General features: G+C 42.5%; 1 protein-coding gene across 3 annotated transcripts in view; it reads left to right on the forward strand.

The window, feature by feature from the left end:
* Window positions 1-20,718, forward strand: part of VGLL4 (vestigial like family member 4) — a 122,904-nt gene that overhangs the window by 73,474 nt on the left and 28,712 nt on the right. For all 3 annotated transcript variants that reach the window (XM_019537031.1, XM_019537030.1, XM_019537029.1), the window contains one exon: window positions 13,113-13,302. In XM_019537031.1, the coding sequence (XP_019392576.1) occupies window positions 13,113-13,302 (190 nt within the window). The remainder of the gene's footprint in view (window positions 1-13,112; window positions 13,303-20,718) is intronic.

The following is a 20,718-nucleotide window of genomic DNA, read 5'->3' on the forward strand; positions in this document are numbered from 1 at the left end:
GATGGCCCCAGCCTGGGCCCTCCTGCTGCCCTGTGCTGTCGGGGGTGGGGGGGAGGTCTGTCAGGAGGCCCCGGAGCCCCCCCAGCCCCTGCTTCTAAGATATGTAAAGGCTTTTTTCTGGGTTTTTTTTCTGTTTTTTGTTTTGTTTTTTTTTTTCCAAGTAACAGGGCCTGGGGTTGTGGGGGCAGCCATGGCAGTCTGGGGGGTGCATATGGGTGGTGGGGCAGCCATCGGGGGGCAGCCTTTGGGGGGGCTGCTGCAGCTGGTGGGGAATAGGGCCAGGTGGGGTAGCAATTGGAGGGCTGGGGTGGGGTATGTGTCCCTGGTTGGGGGGCTGTAGCCCCTGTGGGGGCCATTTGACCCCAGTTGGGGGGCCGTAGTTCCCCAACAGCTGGTGCTTTAACACTGTAGATATATCAATAAAACATTGCCCAGCCAATCACTGTCTCTGTCTGTCTCTCTGTTTATAGTGGTTTTTTGTTTTAATTGTGGAGAAACATGGATTTTGGGGTATTTTACAGAGTGACTTTGGGATTTCTTTTTTTATCAGGGATTTTTGAGTTTTCCAATAGGGAACACCAGAATTTCTGCTAGGGAGGCCAGTGGCAGGACCCTGCCTGCTCAGAGCTGGCACCTTGGACTCAGCTGGCTGTGGCTGACCTACTGGCCAAATGGGTGACTGTATCCTGAGTGCATTGATGGTTCAAAGCAGGCCACCACACCTGAAACATCTTCCAGGCAATAGCTGCCCAGGTTGCCAGGCAGGGAGCACACATGGCAGTAGTGCTGCACAGAGGCCAACCCTGCAGCCACAGCCCACTGGCAGCTGGTTCAGAGGGCAGATGCCTCTACTGGCTGTGCAGTTCCCATCTGGGTCTGGCAGGTGTGCAGCAGGTCACAGCCAGGCAATAGTCCCCACTGCCAGACTGCTGCAGTGGGTAGAGGGTGCAGGGAATTCTCAGGGCTGCTTCACCAGTCCAGCTGGCACAAGGGATAGTGTCCCCAGGTACCAATTGGCTGGGCTCCAGAAGCTCCTGAGAGTGAGTAGCCCTGAGCTACTTGCCAGGGTAGCTTTTTGTACTACTGGAGCCAGGGCAAGGCAGCTTTTTATACTGCTGAGGACAGCACAGGAGCTGGCCCCAGGCTGTGGCTCCCCCTGGCTGCAGATCTAGGAGGAGCCAGGCAGGGTTATTTTGCCCCAAGTGGCACAATTTGCTTCACAACAAAGTGCATGTCTGAGCATGTGTGCTGAGGCAAAAAGCTGCAGCTCAAATTGGTACCACTTCTATTTGTGCTTCTGCAAGTGCATGTGCTTGCATGTGCGGACACACCCCACGTGCTTATATTGTGGTGTGCGCCATGGAACCCTTAATCTCAGTATACCCTAAGATACTGTAGCGCAGCTCTAACTAATGGAAAAGTTGTTTTGGGGGGTTTCTTTGAGATTTAAAGAACAAGAAAAAGAAAACATTAGTAAAATCTGGAACTGACTTTTTTTTAAAAGAGCTTAACAATTCAGCTTCTTACAAGCAATATTAATGTATAGAACACTTGTCGCATCTACACGAGCTGCTAAATGCAGAGCAGACTAATTCTACTGTGCATTAGCACATCACAACTAAAGCCATGATATTGCGTTAATGCACAGTAGAATTAGTGTTCTGTGTGTTTAACGTCACTGAACAGGCTTGTGCCGGTGCTACTGCTGCACATTGTTAATACCTGTAATAACAGGTACTAAACTTAATGTACAGTTCCTGTGGCACATTAGTGCATGTGTAGATGTGCCCAGTTAGTGATAAATAGTCACTTCTCATTGCATTTAGAATGCAGTATGTTTTTCCAGTGAGTTCAATGGAATATATACCTTTCTGTTCTTAAATTGATAGTAATGTAATTTTACTAGACAAGTATGAAAAATGTATTGTTTCTTGGTAGGTGGTACTTTCTCCTCTTGTGGAGACAATAGCTTGTGGTATCACTTTGGTGCAGCAAAAGTATGTTTCAGTCACCTAGAAAGGCTGCTATCTATCAGAATTCTGGCATTGTAACCTGCAGCAGACCGTTTTACAAGGTGGTAGATATAGGTTTAGAAGTACGCTTAAGACTCCAGAGCTTGGGCTATTAGAGCTGTTCATTAATCAGCAGCATTTTTCCTGAAGGAAGCATCACATGTGCCTGCTTATGAGCTTCAGTAACATGTGGAAAAAGAATGATGCATGAGTGTAGTTCAGAGAAAGGGGCAGGGAGTGGTGGTATTTTGCGGTAATTATTAGCCCTTCTGTCCAATTTGAAATATTTAATGCATGTTCTCGCTAGGAGTGCTGGCCACCAGGTCATTTGAAGAATACCTCTTCTTGCTGCTTTATGGAGTCAAATGAAAAAGAAAGTCTTATTTCCTTAGATTGCAAATTGAAGGAAAGGCCCTTCTGAACATAGGAAACAGCAGCAGTTGCTTAGGATATTGTTTCTGTTTCTTTTGGAACCTGTTTTCTTCCTGGGACTTGGATAATAGGTTCATTAGTGCTTGTTGTAACTGGATCTTGCCTGCAAGCTAATTGGGATTCTTGCTTAGCTGCAAACTTTCTGGATTCAGGTACCACAGCTACAAAGAAAAAGGGTCTTCTGTTTCCTTACTTGGCAGCAGGAAGCACTAAAGGTGACCTGTGGCTGATTGTCCCAGGTACACAGGATGGAAGCCTGCTTTTGAATGCCTTTTTTGGTGCCTTTTGAGTGTCAAAATGCATGAAGATGCCTGAAGAGAGGATTTCCTGAGCCAGTGGTAGCCAGTGTTTTTGGCTGGCTTACCACAAGTTAAACGTCCACCTGCCCCCCCCCCCATGATTGCCATGGAGACTGTATCCTGAGTGCTGAAGTAGAGGTATAGGGGGGTTCATGTCTCCAGCCACATGGAGCAGGCAGGGGCAGGGTGCTGGAAGACAGATGTCATCACAAAGATTCAGGGTAACTCTTCCTGTCCTTGCAGTTGCCACAGTTTGATATTGCAAGCGAGGATTAAAAAGCCCTGAATTTGACAGGCTGCAGGGCCAGGGAGAAGTTAACCTGATTCTTGGCAATGATACTTGATACATCTTGCAGCAGCTTCCTGCTGCCACTCTACTCCACATGGCAGGAAGCTTGAGTACCTCTGCATCCATTCCAGTGCCTTCCCTTGCTGAGTGCCTGGGGCCTGCATACCGCACATAACAGCTACTTGTGCCACTTATGCACGTCCCCTAAGCTTCTCTTAACTGTACTTTAAATGCTCAGCTATGCAGGCATATTTAGAGTTATATAGTTTGCAGACCTAAATTACTACATACATTAATGGTATTAAATCATATTTGGAAATCATATGAGATTGTGGGTGCATTTTGGTACAATGCATATACCTAAAGGGGCATAGTTAGGGTTGTGCAGGTGACTAGCATTTCCTGGCTAGAGTAGTATATAGTGCTTTTTGTGGTTATGGGAGGCATGGTGCCTCTCAGTGGCAACAGTCATAGTAAGTGCTGCTGAACCAGATGTACAGTGTGTGGGCCAGATTTGGGCTACAGCCTGGAAGGATCCTCAAATCAGGGCATGCATTATTTGCAAGAAGAGAATAGAATTGCACTCAGATTCAGTCGTCTTTTGTACATGCAGTCTGAAGGGCAAGAACAGTCTGTGTGGATGACTGGGACTGTGTACAGAAGCAGTTGTTTGGCTGTTTTTACTTAGGTCAAGTCCTAAATGTGGCACACTCTGGCAGAACTACAGAAAACTCTTTCCTTCTCCAGTGGAGGTGTCAGAACAGCCAACTTAATTGCCACATTTCAGCTTTCGACATGGGATTTATTCACAGTCAAAGTCAAAACTTGGTTCTAGGAATGCTGCATGATTTAGTGCTAAAAATATGCAGGACTTGGGTTCCCATGCACCTGCTGTTGTCTTGTGAGGTGGCTGGCATGGTTCAGTGTCAAATGCTGAATAAGTAAAGTGCTTCATTACCAGCAAGAAAACTCTCAATACTGTTCTTAAAGCCATTTAAACTATTTCCAAGGGCTGCTTGCATAGTACTATTATAGAACTAAATTGTGAACTTTCACCAGTGCTTTTTTTTCACTATTCCATTAGTAATCCACCTCCCTTTAAGTTGGCTTAAAGAACATGGTTGTATTGTCTCATAGCCATGGACTGGTACACTGCAAAACAAGGGACTATTTTGATCATGTAGTTCATGGTTTGGCAACCCATGGCCCACTGCTGGATCTGGCCTGTGGAGACATTTCATCCAACCCACAGACTTATGGCTTTGGCAGTATCTACTTTTGGGTGCCACCACAGGTAGAAGAAGCACCCGCTGGAAGTTCTCTCCTGCTGCCATTGGGAAAAGCAGGAGTGACAGCTGGGTCCTAGTACCTACCTACCTCTGATCTAAACAGGATCAGTCTAGCCCACAGCCTAAAATGGTTCCTGATTACTCATCTAGTCTGATTTCCTGTAGAAATACAGGCCAGAAGATTACTTTGAGCTAAAACATAAATTCTCAGAAACAATGAACCTTCATTTAGGAGTCAAATAGTGACCACCAAAGATTTTTTTTTTCTAAGACGTTTTCCTACAAGTGTACAGAACTTAAATATTTCTGCCTACACCTTTTACCATGAAATAAAGATTTATCAATGAGCAGTCTGAATGGATGCATGAACCTCTCCCCTCCCCCTTTCACCAAATAACAGTTAAAGCAGAACTTTGTTAAACTGCACAGTGGCAACGTCACAAAGTTCTGTGTCTGAGTGAAGAGTTCATATTTTTAAGATTTTGTTTTTAGAATACATAATATGTGGTAAAATACAAGTGATAAACAGGGATCCAGGTTTTCCATTTCCCACGGAAAAACAGAGAAAACTACGGATTTCCTGGCTTGGTCAGAAAAAACACAGATTTTCTCTTTTAGCAGGGAAACCTGTGGATTTCCCCCTTCTGTAAAGAGCTCTGCAGGCTGGCTGAGTTCCAGCCTGCAAGAGCTGTTTGCAAAAAGGGCGGGAAAGCCACAACCCTGCTTGGAGGGGGAGGCAGAGGGGGAAGGGCAGAGGCTGCGGCTTTTATAGTTGCATAGTTGGTAGAGTTGGAAGGCACCTGAGCACATCATCAAGGCTGACCCTCTGCCATGGCAGGAAAGAGTACTGAGGTCAAACGACCCTGGCAAGGTGTTCATCTAGCCTCCTCTTAAAGACCCCCAGGGTAGAAGCCGGCACCACTTCTCTTGGAAGTTGGTTCCAGATCCTAGACACCCTGACCATGAAGTAGCGCCTCCTGATGTCTAGCCTGAATCTACCCTCTGCCAGCTTGTGACCGTTATTTCTTGTCACTCCTGGTAGCGCTCAGGAGAACAGGGACTCCCCCAGTGCCTGCTGGTCCCCCCTGACTAGTTTGTAAACGGCCACTAGATCCCACCTCAGCCTTCTCTTGTGGAGGCTGAACAGGTTCAGGTCCCGTAGCCTCTCCTCATAGGGCCTGCCCTGCTGACCTCACCAGTGTTGCATAGAGGGGGAGGATCACCTCCTTGGACCTGCTTGAGATGCATCTGTGGATGCATGACAAGGTATGGTTGGCCTCCCTAACTGTGTCCCCACACTGTCGGCCCATGTTCATTTTGACTCCAAGATCCTTTTCTGCCTCTGCACCAACGAGAAGGGAGTTCCCCAGCCTGTAGGTATGCTGCTGGTTTTTCCCCCCCCCGGTGCAGTACCTTGCATTTGTCAGTGTCGAAACCATCCTGTTCTCATCCACCCATCCCTGTAACCTGACTAGATCCAATTGCAGCCTATTCCTCCCTTCTAGCGTGCCCACTTCCCCCCACATCTTAGTGTCATCTGCGAATTTGAACAGGGTGCCTTTTACCCCCTCATCCAAGTCGCTGATGAAGATGTTGAACAGTGCAGGCCTGAGGACTGAGCCCTGAGGAACCCCACTGCTCACATCCCTCCAGGTTGAATAAGACCTGTCCACCTCCACTCCCGGGTGTGGCCCTCCAGCCAGTTAGTGACCCATTTGACTGTAGGTGTCGACACCACAGTCCCCTAGTTTTTTAATGAGAATGGGGTGAGACACAATGTTGAAGGCCTTCCTAAAGTCCAGAAAGACTACATCCACTGCTACACCTAAGGATTTTGTGACCTGGTCATAGAAGGCCATCAGGTTGGTCTGACAGGACCTGCCTCTAATGAACCTTTAGTTGGTCACAAGGCCTAGGTCAGGCTCGCTTTCCTCCTGGAGCCTGTGAACTGGTAAGTGGGGCTTTCAGGGCGCTGGGGGGTCGTGGGGCAGGGCTGGGGTGGGAGCTGAGGGAGCTGGAAGGTGTTGGGGAAATGCATGGAGTGCCTGGCCGGCTGCTTCATGTGCGGCTTCCCTTAAGGGCTGCTAGAGCCGCTTAGGTTCCACATGCCCCTGGCCAGGCACTCCAGCCTTCAGTGAGGAGGTGTGAAGGCAGCTGGGCATTCCAGCGACAAGCAGGGAGGTGTTGGGGAAATACATGGAGTACCCAGCTGGCTCCACATCTCCCCGTTTGTGGGGTCTGCTGCTCTGCTCCCCTCCTCACAACCTGGGGACAGAAGAGCCATGTGAGGATTTCCTAGCAGCCATGTAGGGATTTCCTAGCAACTGCTCTGTGCTGCCCCAGTGATGCACCTCCTGCACATGGGGCTGCACTGAGGGAAGCGGTGCAGGGCTCCACCGCTCAGAGCAGCGGCAGACGCAGGAGGCATGATGGGGAGGCAAGGAGATCCCAGCGTGGTCCTGCTGTTCCCAGCTGTGCCAGGTCTTGCCTGCGGGGCTACAGCGGCCCTGCAGGAGGGAAGCAGGGAGGGAGCTCAAGCCCACAGCCCTCCCAGCTGGGGGCCCCTTCTGGCAGGGCAAGGGGGCAGGGGTTGTGGGTGGGGGGCAAGGCACACCAGCAGGGCTGGGGAGGCTGTAGGGGGAAGTGTGGGGCACCAGCAGGGCCAGGGGTTGCTGTGCGAGGCCTTTTAATTTTAATCACGGATTTGGGGGGAGTTATCAGAGAATTTGCATTTTTTTTATCACAGAAAACCAGGATCCCTGGTGATAAATCATTTAACAAATGTGGTTTGTTGTTGTTTGTATTTTGAGATGCAGTATCCTTGGCTGTATAGAATGCAGTAAGTTGTAGTGGGTGCCTTGTTCAGTATTAGGTACCTACAGCTCTTGTCCTACAGTGAAATTTGATTCCATTTGTCCTGGCTCATCTCTGTATTTTGTTTCTCTTTTTCTAAGGTAGTTGTGAGAATCTAAATACAGAGTTTCAATAGCAGAAAGAGTTATAAAATAAATTGTCCTTTTTCATTTGTGTATTTTTCCTGAAGATCTAATTTTGAAAAGAATTCTCCCGTACAACCTGAGACCTAAAGTCTGGCCTTGGATATAGGCAAAGGACTCTGATGTTCTGTTCATCTACGAGTTAATTTCTAAAGGGAGTCTAGTCCTAAAAAAATTAGGAAGCAGCTATTGACTAATTATGATTTGTCTGCATAGTAGCAATTAGAAAGTGAAGACAATGTAACTGAAGTGCAGAATATATAAACCGAATCAGGTTAAGCCTCCAAGTTAAGCACACACTGAGAGTGTGTACACTCAGTCAAAAGTAAAGTGGCCTTAGTTCACTGTAGCTTAACTTAAGCCCTAACAGTTAAGACATTGTTAGTGTAAGATTCACAGATTGTAGGGCTGAAAGGGACCTCAGAATTTCATCGGATCTAGCCCCCTGCACCAAGCAGGAAAGATAACTGGGGTCTAGTGACCCCAGCAAGGTGACTGTCCAGTCTTGAAGATTTCCACAGTAGGTGATTTCCCCACCTCTGGACAGAGCTTGTTCCACAGTCTGTACTGCTTATTCCACAGCCCTCTTCCAACCCTTAGGGTCCTCTCCAGGGCACCACAAGTAGTGGAAGAGTTTCTCCAGGGGTTCCATGATGACTTCAGCCAGCTCCTTCAGCACTCTCGGGTGAAGTTCATCCAGTCCTGCTGACTTGTTTATGTCTGATTTTTTTTGTTTTTGTTTTTTAATTGGTCACACAAGTTCTATGGCAACAGTAGGAAGGTGGTCATTCCTACCCTGCTTATTCTGTACTCTACCTGGCACGGTTTTCCCCTTGGTCCAGTGAAAGACCAAGGTGAAGTAGTCATTCAGGAGTTCACTTTTCACCTGAGTGCTGGTAAGCAGCAATCCTGACTTGTTAAGCAATGTAATCTAAGTTGAGTTGTCGCTTTAGACTTTCTAATAGGGTGCACCCACTGGTAGAGATTTTGGAGGTTGATATACCAATAGCCAATATTTAAAAAGGCATATTGGCCAATACCGATCTGATTTCCGATACAGTTGCCTCCAGCTGATCAGCCCCTCTTGGCAGAAAGGGAGGGAAGGGGCTTGGAATTGCAGTTAGAAATTGTTTTTTTAGAAAGTCGATGCATGTACTTGGAGTGGGCAAATCTCAAGTGAGGGAAATGGTGCAGAGAGTACAGAAGAGAGGGAAGGTGGTGTTTAATGTCACAGCTCTTCCATTTGCATGTTCCTCATAGAATTTTATTTTAGTCTGTCAAGTTAAACGCAGCAGTATCTTGTAAGTCTTTAGTTGGAAAGATTAAGCCTTTCATTTCTGAATTGTAATTAATGAACAGATTTGATAGACTAATGGCAGCCAGCTGGAGGAAACAAATTGGGAGGGGGAATAGGATATGGTAGCCATGTCTGAGCAAGCAGGTTGGAGACCATACTAAGTAGCTGGGTCAGGAAGGAAGAGAGCTAACTGCTAAACTTGTGTGTATTTATTTTATTTTCAATCTTCATAATTCATGGGGTATTCTGATGTATTTTGCTATCAAATCAGCAGTTGTAAAACATGATTCACACCATTTTGAAGTTTGTATTGTGTATGACAGTTCAGCAGAGACACGGAGTTTACTGTAATACAAGAGAAACACAAGCACTATTACTGAATCAGTGCTTTAGAAAACATATCAAGGTGTGGTGGCTCTAAACAAAGCAATTAGTTATGAGCTGTTCCTTTCCCAAACACACGGTTTAGTTTACGTCCTTTAAATTGAACAAACTTCAGGTTTAAGCAGGTGATTAAACAAAAGAACATTTTTGCTGACTGCAGGGACTTCTGAAAACTGAACTGTGTATTATTGTAATACTTGTACTATAATGTATGTCACATTACTAAGATTAATAAAATTACTAGGATTAATAGTTACAAGCAGAACTATTTGAAAGAAGCAGATATGAAGTGCCTTAGACTGCTGTGTATTGAAACAAAGAGAAGTATTATGAGAGAGAGAATGAAATAAATATGCATCAACTATCTGTGCTTCAGTTGCAGCCCAAATGCAGGCCTAAACAGTAATGAATTTTGAAGACTGGATAAGGCCTTTTGGAATTTGATGAAATACAGTTGTTTTATCAGAGTGTTGTCTTGCCAATAGGGTGATGTCAGTCTGGTGTGGTCAGACAGAGAGAGACAAATCCAGTCAGTAAAACAGCATTTTGTTTGGTAGACTTGAGTTGTGGTTTTTTCTCTCCCTGATTTAAATTCAAGTACAATAGAGGAAAAAATTGAAAACAACCCCTTTTTATTTACTTTAAAAAAAATGTAAACCAGTTATAGGCATAATCAGTCTTAGGGGCCACGTGAAAAGCTTAAGATTGTGGTGTGGTATAAATACAGGATAATTCATGTGGGCACAGTCTTGTTTATAAAACACTTTATCCCCACAAATGATGATGAGGCCATTACTGCTTGTTATGGACCTCTGCTGAATTCTCATCTTCTGGGCCCCATATGTCTAGAGGTCCAGTCCTGTAAGGAGTTGATTATCTAAAAAAGGTGTTCAGGACTTTACAGGACCAGCACTGAAGTAATGATATCTTTATGAAATTGAGGTCGCCTCTATGTTGATTTGATTAATGTTCACTAAGTGATTTTGTGCTCTGGAAAAAATCCTCATACCTCTCAAAACTAGCCAGTGGCTTCAGTACACTTGGAAAAATGATCACAATACTTTATACCAGGGACATGCAACTTCAGAGTGCCTGAGGGCCCCATATTCCACAGAAGCTGTGGGCAACAGACAGCACACCATGCGGGCTGCATGACACAGGGGCTGGATGGGCTCCCTGGGACCCCCACCATGTGCAGGCTTCCCACTGCACAAGCATTGCAAGTTTGCCCACTGCCACCACTGTGTAGGCAAGCCCCCACTTCTGCTGCTACCACTTCACAAGTGATCCCCAACTATTGCTGTGCAGGCAGCACAAGTTCTTCTTTGCCATCATGCAGTGGACTCCAACTTTATAGGGCTTGGTGGGATTTTATTAAAGAGCTTCTTGCTGTGGTAGGTTTCTTCTAAAAAGCTTTAAATACCAAGTGCTAAAGACAGTCATAACATTTTGGAGAGAGTGTGGACTCTCCTACCAAATGTGATTAATTTAAGCACCATAGACATTCTCATGAGGATATAACTTTTTAAAAAAGAACTTATGACACTTTTTACAAGTACAAACAGCTGGATCAAGAATATTAACTAAACTGTCTCTTAGATTTTCCATAGTGTCAAGCTGCCCTTTTCCCTTGAAAATCAAACAGTTTCTAGATTGGCTAATGGATAATATTGATAGAGTTTGCTTTTTGCAGATGCAGTGGCCCAGATCTAAAAAGGTATTGAAATCAGTAGAAATTGGGTACCCATTACTTTTATGGGTCTTGGCATAGGAGACTTCAGAGGTGATCTTGGATACTGTGTAGGAATGAAGAATTCATGTATATGGCTGAGGAAAAAGCATCAAACTCTTTAGAATGAACAAGATTTTAATTTCAAACGGGTTCCCCCCTCCACCCTCAAACAGTAAGGAAGGTGATTCTCTACCCATTAGAAGCTGATCTGATAGAATATACTACTGCTAATGCATTAGCTTGTATCAGAATTTGACCCTGATCTCTAAAGGCTGAAAAGTGTAATGTGGAATTGTACTAATCAGATTATTAACCAAAATGCTTCTTCTTTGTAAAGGCTTTTTCTGCTTGGGAGAAGGGATTTTCCGTTAACAACTTGGTTATTTAATGCTGCAGGAAGCCTGCATATCTAACTTCAAAATTTCTCCTGTAGAAGTTTTTGCTATTTAGTTTTAAGATAGAAAGTTCCAATTTAGTTTTGCCAGAGACTTTAATAGAAATCATAACTTGTGGTATGTTATAGGTCAACATATATATGCTAGTTTATATCTTGCTGACTAAATTAACAAAATGTTTATTTTTACCAGTAAACATTCAGGAGGTATTTCTCCTCACTTGTTCTTTTTCCAACAAAATATTACTTGTTACACACATGGAATAAGGTAGCCTTCTATAAATCGTCTATGCATCAATGAGCATATGAAATTGTGTGGTGGTAGACAACGATTTCCTTTTTCAGGTACCATTCAGCTATAGATGAAGTTGACTTTATCCTAATTTTATTCCTGAAAAGTGTTCCCCAGTGGAAATTGAAATGACTCAGGAACTGAAGGAAAAATGTCATTTTAAAGCTGTGATGAAAGTCTCTGTGTCTCTGTCTCTCTCTGGCTCATTGAGAAATAGTACCAGAGTAGATGAAGTTGATAGTCTAGCTTGCCTCCAAACCCCATAACACCCCAAAAGAGGCTTTTCTTAGTCAAAAAGTCTTTTTGGGATTTAAATAAGAAGTACCACAGTAAAGGTATATGTTTCAATAAGGACAGTATAAGAGGTTAACACTATGCTGTAGGCCAATCATATAGACAAAACTGTAATTGCAGTGGTAAAAAGATTTCCCCCCCCCCCAGTTTTAAAGACCTGCTATACATCAGTGTATGGATGTGCTGTGTAGGAGTTAAATGCATTGCTTCTGGAATATGTATAGACAACTCCTGCATGCTGTGAAGAGGATTTCCTGTGAAGTATCAATTGTATAAAACCTGTGATGAAGCGTATCCACTGGATTTACGACCAGTTTATCTAGCTGAAAAGTAACTTTCTTAGGATTAAGGTTTTATGATCCTTGTACCAGATAGTAGGGCTGTTTGAAGCTTCAGTTGCTGATTCAATTCAGAGGAGCTTCAGTTGCTGATTCAATTCAGAGGAGATTCAGCCTGATTTGGCGGCCAAATCTCTGAATCCGAATCGAATCAGGAGTCCCATTAATCTCTCTGAATTGAATCGGAAGCCTCTGATTCGATTTGGAGAGATTCGATGATTTGGATATAGACACAGCTTTTATATGTTTTTTGTTAATTACTCCAAGCATGTTTTTAAAGAGTAGATAAAAAAAAAGGTTTTGAGCCAAATTTACACAGTGTCAATAAGAGCAGATTCTTTTCTCTCTCTTTTTATCTGACTGACTTGATTTGGGAAATTTATAATAAAATTATTTGAGTATTTCAAAATGTTGCATAAATTCAATCTTGAGTTTCTGACACGTGAACTATAGTCCTGCATTTTAAAAAACATTAGTGTGGGGAAGGAAAAAACATATTCTTTGCAAAAAAACCAAAAATTCAATCATGCTTTGTAGACTGAGTAGAAGGCAAGGCAAGATGGCACTTTTGAGACTGGTTCAGAGTGGCACCAGCTTTTGTAAGTGACAGCCTGCAAGTTAGTCCCTAAGGTGCCACCCTGCCACTACCTTCTGTATGACTTCAAACTAACACTGCTAACCACATTTTTTAGACTGGGTAATGACAGTTTAGTATTGGGTTTGGGTATCCTTGTAAAAAAAAAAATGCAAATAAAAATATTTTAAGACTGCCAGTTAGCTCAACCTCAAAGATCATCTGAGGTTGGTATACTACTCCTTTCCATATTGCATTTTTCAACAGTACCTTAATTTCAATAGTTCTATTTTAAACTGGATCCTAAACAGTCTCTTGGTTTACAAAAATGGCTCAAGAATTATACCTCATACTTTGCTTCTGACCACATTTTTAACTGTGTCCTGAATGCACCTCACATTACTGTGTCAACGGTTCTCCCTTGAGAGCTGTTTTTAAAGGGGTTGTTGTTTTCTCTCTATGTTCATTTTACCTTGTGCTTTTCTTGTAGGTGAAGCAGCTCTAAGAAGTGAGCCCAAAATGCAGTCTCTTCCAGTATCCTCTGCTTTATCCAACCATCGAACAGGTCCTCCTCCCATCAGCCCCAACAAGAGAAAGCTCAGCATGGACCAAGGGGATGATGAGCTAGACTGTGAAAATGAACACATCTCTAAAATGAGTCGAATGTTCAGCCCACACCTGTAAGTTTCCGTTATTAAATATCTTTACTTTGTAACCACTTAACATCCAATACCACTGCTAACCCTTAACTAAAACCATTTTTATGTGCTAAAAATCATACTGTACTTCACATAGAGGGCCACACTCTTCCTTTGTTTCTTTATGAAAATCAAAGGAATTACATGGCAACTCTTTTTACAGCCACAGGTAAAAAGAATTACTGACAATTTACATCAGAACATTTATATCTGAGTATGGTTTTAAAAATACTCTTTTCTTCTTTCAACCTGCTCCTACATCCCCAGCTGCTAAGCTCACTAATCCTGGTGGGGAAAGAAAGCCAGAAGTGCTTTGTATTTTCTGTGGCTGGGAGACTTAGAGACAGCTGCTTGGGAAAGTCAGTACTGACTACTGGACAGGCTGCAGTTGTTGCTAAAGTCATTTATGTGATCCCACTGCAGTGCTGATGGTGCATTTCATTAGGATGTAAAACTTTGCAGACAGGTAAGATAGAAATGAGTTCAGGTATTCTGGGGGAAGATTATCAGGGCTTTGTTCTTGCTGCGCTCTCTCATTCCAAAGAATGCAGCTCTGGTTGGCGGCATGTCCAGGCTTAAAGATTGTTTTCATTCTTGACTAGAGGAAGTCATCAGAGTAGTTCAGGATTCAGAGGTAGCTTGATAACTGCATGCTGTTCCTGCTGCCTCAGCTCAAACAGCCCTCTGCATTCCATGCATTCCACTCTACTTTGGACTGTTGTGTTCAGTCATAACATGAGGACAGAGGTATTTATCCTCAAATAAATCACCATAGTGTTAGTCAGAGGCTGGGTCTGCAGTCTGCAGGCTTGGAATTTGTTACAAATCAGGAATCCAGCACTGAAGTAATGCAAAACAATGAAAGCTCACAAGTGGGAAAGGACTTCTCACTTACAGTGGGGCTTTTTTTAAAAACTTTTTATAGCCCTTCACTCCGCCCCTTGCAGTACAGACGTCTAACTTTAGAAAGAAGTATTTTAGTGGCAATAAATAACACATAGAGATTTGTATGCAAGTTATAATTTTATATAACTTAATAGAAAATGTATATAATTGTCAAAACTCACATGTTGGAAATATAATAAAACACAGCTAGTAATTATATATATATATATATAGTGCCACTTTACACCGTGGAGACCATAAAAAGATGGCGTTTGTACTGTCTAATTCACATACAACCTAAATTGGCTTCAGACCTAGAACTTTGGAAACAGAAGGTGAAGTACAGCGAATCTTTTAGATCTTAAAAGTAACTTAATACCTGATCTTGTTTTTCTATGTAAGATAACTTTATCTAGCAAATTATTCTTCCAGTGGACTCATAGAGGAAAGATGCATGTTTCCCTACAAATAATAAGAAGCAAGCAGGATTGCTTGCCTTCTGGTCCCAAAAGTTCAAATCAAGTCATTTAACAAGTGGCTCTAGTTCAGGAAAAAAATACTTAGATTAGCATGTATTCTACCATTTTCATTTTATTTTATTTTGAAAATAATTGTAGCGGATACTGTACAGACCAAAGGTGGCAAAAACACAAACGTTTTAGAAGTCTCAGTTAACAAACACTCCTTGAATTTTGCATTATTAAGCAAAAATATTTTCAAACGATTTCCAAGTTTTTCTTCCTTTCTAATTATTTACGTTCTTGCGTTATCAACCTGCATTCAAGATGACTTCAAATTTAAGATGACCCTGTACTAATTAAATTTTCTACATGGAAAATAATACATTTGTCTTAATTTTTCCATGCACAAAATTTAATTATTGGAGGATCATCTTAGAATTGTTTCCAGCTTGACCTCTGCATCTTGCTGTCCTGCCATTTTCCTTTTCCTCCTCACCCCTATCTGCACCCCTGCCACCTGCCTTTAACCCAGTCCCTTGACCTGTGACCACATCCTTTGATCTGTGTTGCTGCCCAATCAGCAGCATGCCAGGGGGATGGTGAAGCAGCACAGGTCAGGGGACATGGAAGCAATGTGGTGGGGTGTAGCATGGCAGTGTGCACTGCTGATGCTGCTGTGTTCAGGCAGAGGATCAGGCTGCATCCATGGACCTATGCTGCTGCAAGGCACATATGGAGGCAGGGTTGGGTGGCAGTGTGGGTTGGGGGATGTGCTACTGCCCCATCCCCTGACCTGTACCTGCTGCTCCAGTCCCCCACCCAAATGCTGACCTGTGCTGCTGCTTGATCCCCCATCTGATCCTGAAGTGTGGTGCTGCCCCATCCCCTACCTGATCTCTGACTTCCTTTGCCACCTTTTCCTGGACCCTAACCCAGGACCCTGACCTGCAGTCAGTGCTCTGCTGCTGACTCCAAGCAGCAGTGCCAGCTCCAGCCCCAGGACCATGTCATGTCACACTGGTACTTGAATCCAAGATGAGACTTGTTTTTCCCCCAATGTTGACCAGGGCGGAGGGCATCTCATCTTGAGTAAATATGGAAAGTGCATTATCCAAGGTTTTGTAAAGTGTTACAAACATTTATGATTAAAAAAAAAACATTAAACATCTGCAACTGAAGCTCATTTCCTTTACCACTAAAGCAATCACAGTAAATTTGAGGAAAGTATTGTGCAGAGTATTATTGACAGTAACATCAGCTTGGAGGGGCTAGAAAAGATAGTTTGGCGACCTTTTCTTTAGAAAAAAACAATTCAGGTTTAGATACTTTTGCTGCCCTTTGAATATTAGGTGAGAAGATTAATACTTTTCCATATGAACAAGAGGATCATAACATTTCAGTTGTTTGCAGGTGTGTTAGAACAGATTTGAGAGAGTTGTACTTACTGGAATTAGGGAAAACAGTGACATTTTCTGTGCCCAAATAGACACTTATTCTACTACTTTGATGTGGTGTTATGTAGGAGTGTAGACTTAGCTTGATCCATATCCAGACTCCTGCCATTAGAACCTGGATTGTGGGCCCTTTCTGATGACTAGTCTAAAAGCATATAGCTCCGGTCTAGGAAGTGGCATTACTAGGGCCCATGATGCAGTAATTTAGATTTCGTAGTCTCAAGGCAGGCAGACTACAAAAAGGAGGCTTCCCTAAGCCTGTCCTGTAGCAAATTGCAGCCCCTTTCCTATGGCAGAACTCACTGACAATGAGTGGGGAGTTGCTAGTGATAAAACACTGCCACTCTCTTTTAAGAAATAATCCCGTCATGTGTAGCTACCATGAACAGTCAGTGGATGCATATTATGTCCCTTGTCCCATCTTGGAACAGCTTTATTTGGAAATGGAAACCCTTATCAGTCTTTTGTGCCTTTTTGTCTGTCGTCTTTGTTAGCTTTCTAAAATCACAAAGCAGGTGTGCAAAAAGATCGTATTGTACCTGTGATCATGATTAAACAGGATTGTATCTGCACCTTTATAGTGTAGGTTATAAATGGTAAAACCTTTTCTAATAGTTTGACTTAAACGCTAAGTTCCTATCACCGGACACCAAATGGGATGTGAATAAATCTATCTGAAGATTTTGGAACTGCAGAAGAAGTTGATAGAAACTGATAATTTGTTTTGGAATCAGTTTTGGACCTTCCAGGTGAATCTTTAAGATTCATATGCCTATGCTGATTAATTTTAGTCTAAAAAGCAAAGTTTGAGGTTCTCTGTTTAAAAAACGTATTTTTCTAACATTAACAAATAGTCACAAGGAAAATAATTTTCTTTTACCAGCATCCCACCACTTTTTTTCTATTGCATGCAACAAGTATAGTCCCTATTGAGAATTTGTTTTACTTTTTCTACGTTTCCCTTTTTTAAGTCTCTCAAATATGTTACTTTTGAAAAGCATTACTGACTTGTGCATGTTACAGTAAAAGCTTTGTTATCTGGCACTGATGGGGAATGAAGGGTGCCGGATAACAAGATATGTCGGTTAATTGAGAGGCCTGAACAGGCGTCTTTGCCTGTTCAGGCTGCCTCTTTTCCCACTGTGTCTGAGGCGTTGCCGCCCCTCCCGTAGCATTGCCGACCCTCCCACCGTGACATTCCTGTGGGCCCTGAGGGTCAGGGAGGTGGGGGTCCTGTGCAGTTTGCTATGCCCTGGGCCATGGGCACTTCTGGTTTCACTGTACCTTACAAGCTGGCATGCCAATTAATAGAACATGCCAGCTTGTAAGTTTAATGGAGCTTTTACTGTATAACCCTAGCCAGACTAAAATATGCTTTATGCTGGTCTTTGTTTTTAAACAGTTCAGAGAAGCATGTTATTTTAAGCAAAGAACATATTACTATTTTCTTATACAGTTTGAGTAAATTCCCTGTGATTTACAGAACAGTTCTTAGGAACTTGATTTATGTAGGAGCTGTAAGTGCTGTACATAAACCTGTTTGGCTGGGGAGGTGTACAGACCTTGTGTTAAAGCAGGAGCCTTTATATTACATTTCTGTGACCTATTTGTTTTTTTATGGCAGCTCCTGTTTAATATTATGTGTATCTGGGTGTTGTGATGCAAGTGTAACACTAATGAAGTGTTGTACCTTTAAGTAAAGGTCTCAGACCTGACCTATGTTGTGTGGGTTTCTTGTTTGTCAGGCTAGAGGCATTTTCTCATTTTCACAGTTCAGCTGAAAACAAAGGCCTCCTTATCCTTGCAGAGAGCTCTTAAGAGCTGACATCAGCCTTTTCCCAGCAGGCATCATTTCTGCCTTAAGAGTCCTTGCCGGGGACTGGGAAGCCCGATAACAGATTCTTAACATGGCATTTTCTTTGCTAAGTAACAGAATGAGTAAATGCCAATTGCACCAAGAGCTTAGTGTCAGAAAAAAGTGACATTGATGTGTTTTTACTTGTCTTGTTACTAGGAACTAGCAAGTACGTAACTCCTAACTGTCTTTGCAGTAAGGGGGCAGTTATGGCTGGTTCTTTAGTGTAGGTAGAAATCATTGCAATGTACTGATAGTATTGTTTTCTTAGTTAGCGCACTGTAATGTCAAAACAATATATTTAGTTGTTAAAGTGAAGATGATGATGATGGATGTTGGTATTTTCTTGGCTTTGTTTCTACTTTTAAAGATATTCGTGATTCTTGCCATCTTAAAACACGTTGGAAAGACATTAGCATTTTCTGTTTCCCTGCATGCTGCTCCAGTTTGAACATTTTTCTTTTGTAACTTGACAAAGATTAAATTCATATACATATTATATTTTTGTCTCTATCTTTGAGTCACGGTCCACTGTTTTGTAAGATTAGGATAGCTGTGGAAATAAATGTGCATATAATAATATCATACTTCTGTGGCAACAAATTGCAGCTGTACAAGTTTGAGGGTTAATCTCTTGATCTGTGTAGCATAAGAATTGGGTTATTATCATAATACAAGACAAAGATCTTTGTCCTTATATTATACATATGAAAATACTTTTTAAAGTGATGTTTAATTTGAGACTCAACCCAACAAAATAAGTAATTTCGGAGTGCAGACTGTTTCTCTGTTCTTGCTAGGATTGTGGTGTATATTATTCATACAGCTAGGCTGGGTTCTGTCAGTGGAGTTTCCAAGATGCTGTTGCACTTTGGAGGCTTCATACTATCCAAATCTTGTGAGTCTTTTCTGCTGTGTAGAGTCCTCACAGCAAATCATTAAGATTTGCCTATTTGCCACTCTCCAGCTGTTTTCAGAATATATTGGACTGCAGATGTCATGATGTGTTCAGTAAGGTTACCTGGCAATGACAGAAAGGAAGGGATTTGAGTGTGATCTTGAGTTCCAAAGACCAATTAAGTGCTAGATACTCCAAATATTTGCTTCTTATACAGTAAAACACTTCATCTTGTTCTCTAGCAATCCCTAGCCATTCAGAGAAAGCAGTTTTGGTGTACATCAAAGAGTCATGTTCATAGTCTTTTGCAGGAGATTAGGTGATAGTTCCAAGGTCTCTTTGGGGATGAGTTAAAAAGGGTTATCATGGGGTTGAGGGTGGCCTGGGGAGTCCTATAAATGGCCCTGACTTTGAACTCCAGGGTCTGTTTGGTTGTACCGCCAAACATAAAGCTGCATTTAAAAGTACTTTAAATCACTATGGAGGATTTTGGAGAGGAGGGGGTTACTGATACCTGAACAACCAGGTTCCCTTATGTTTTGCTTTTAGGGATCTGTAGTAGAAGGTTTTCTGGTGTAAACAGGATTTTTTGGTGATAGGTTTTATTGGTTACTGCATGGTTAGTCAAGCTTTCATGCACAAAATACCCTTCTTCAGGTATAGGCTTCACATCTTCCTGATGTGAAGGGGCTTTTGAAGTAGGTAAACATTAAGGAGTATGTTTAAGTCCACCCTGGTTCTGAAAGCCAATTAAATACATACTTAATTTCAAGCACATGTTTTCAGTCATTGCTGAACTGCATGCTTTCCTGACAGGACCAGAATTTGGTGCAATTTTTGCCATCTATGCTAAACAAAAATACCTACTCTTTTTTTTCAGACCTTGGATATGTGTTTCGTTAGTGATACAATAGATAGTTATTAGTCAGCTCTGTACTTTTAAGCAGAATGGTTTTGCTAACCAGCTCCAGAAGTGTGCTATTTAATACTTTCCATTCCTGTCATGCTCCTATTAGAGAAATACAAATTCTATAGACATTTCAGCCTTAAGTTTTACAGCAGCCTTGTAAAGTAGGGAAGTAGTATTCATACTGTACAGTTATATGAATGCAGACATCATACTGCAGCTTTCGACCAATTCTTGAGTTGCCTAACATGTATAAACAGTTCTGTTACGCCTTGGCTAGGAATAGACATTGCATTTATCACATAACCTATTGTGCCTGTGAGTGATTGTCCCAGAGTAGAAAATTGAGGTATTCACACACTTCAGTCAGGGTTTAGTGAACAGCTGAATGCATTGGTGTTTTCTGCCATTGATTCAATGATGCAATCCTGGGACAACCATACAGACACATTTTGTGACGTCTCCAGGCAAACTACTAGCACTTGCTATCCTGTTAATCTTTTTGGGGCTTTGTCCCGAGACAACAGGCATGGGTATCTGAACTAGCACTTTGTCCTGGGAGAAAATGATTTCTCCAGGGACAAATGTGACATCTGTGCATAGCCCTTCTGGGCACACAAGTGGTCTCTTTAGGATGATGTTTGAACATCCCTGGAAGGCAATCCTATTCCTCTAATGGCTGTAATTTTATGTGCAAAGGGGATAATAGAATCACTTGTATGCTTTAGTCAGTTAATTCAGGAGTTGGTTACAGGCTGCATTTTGAGCATCCACTAGGTGAAATATAGTTCTGCCTGAAGTGACTTGCTCTAGGTCACATGGAAATCTGAAGCACCTAAGAATAGAGCTCTTGCATTAGGTTGTCTTATTCGGAAGACTTGTTCCTTTTCACAAAATGGATCATTTTACATTGAACAAGTTTTTGTGTATATTTACAG

This window comes from Crocodylus porosus, unplaced genomic scaffold, assembly GCF_001723895.1.
Source record: "Crocodylus porosus isolate Cpor-Errol unplaced genomic scaffold, CroPor_comp1, whole genome shotgun sequence".
Classification (NCBI taxonomy): Eukaryota; Metazoa; Chordata; order Crocodylia; family Crocodylidae; genus Crocodylus; species Crocodylus porosus.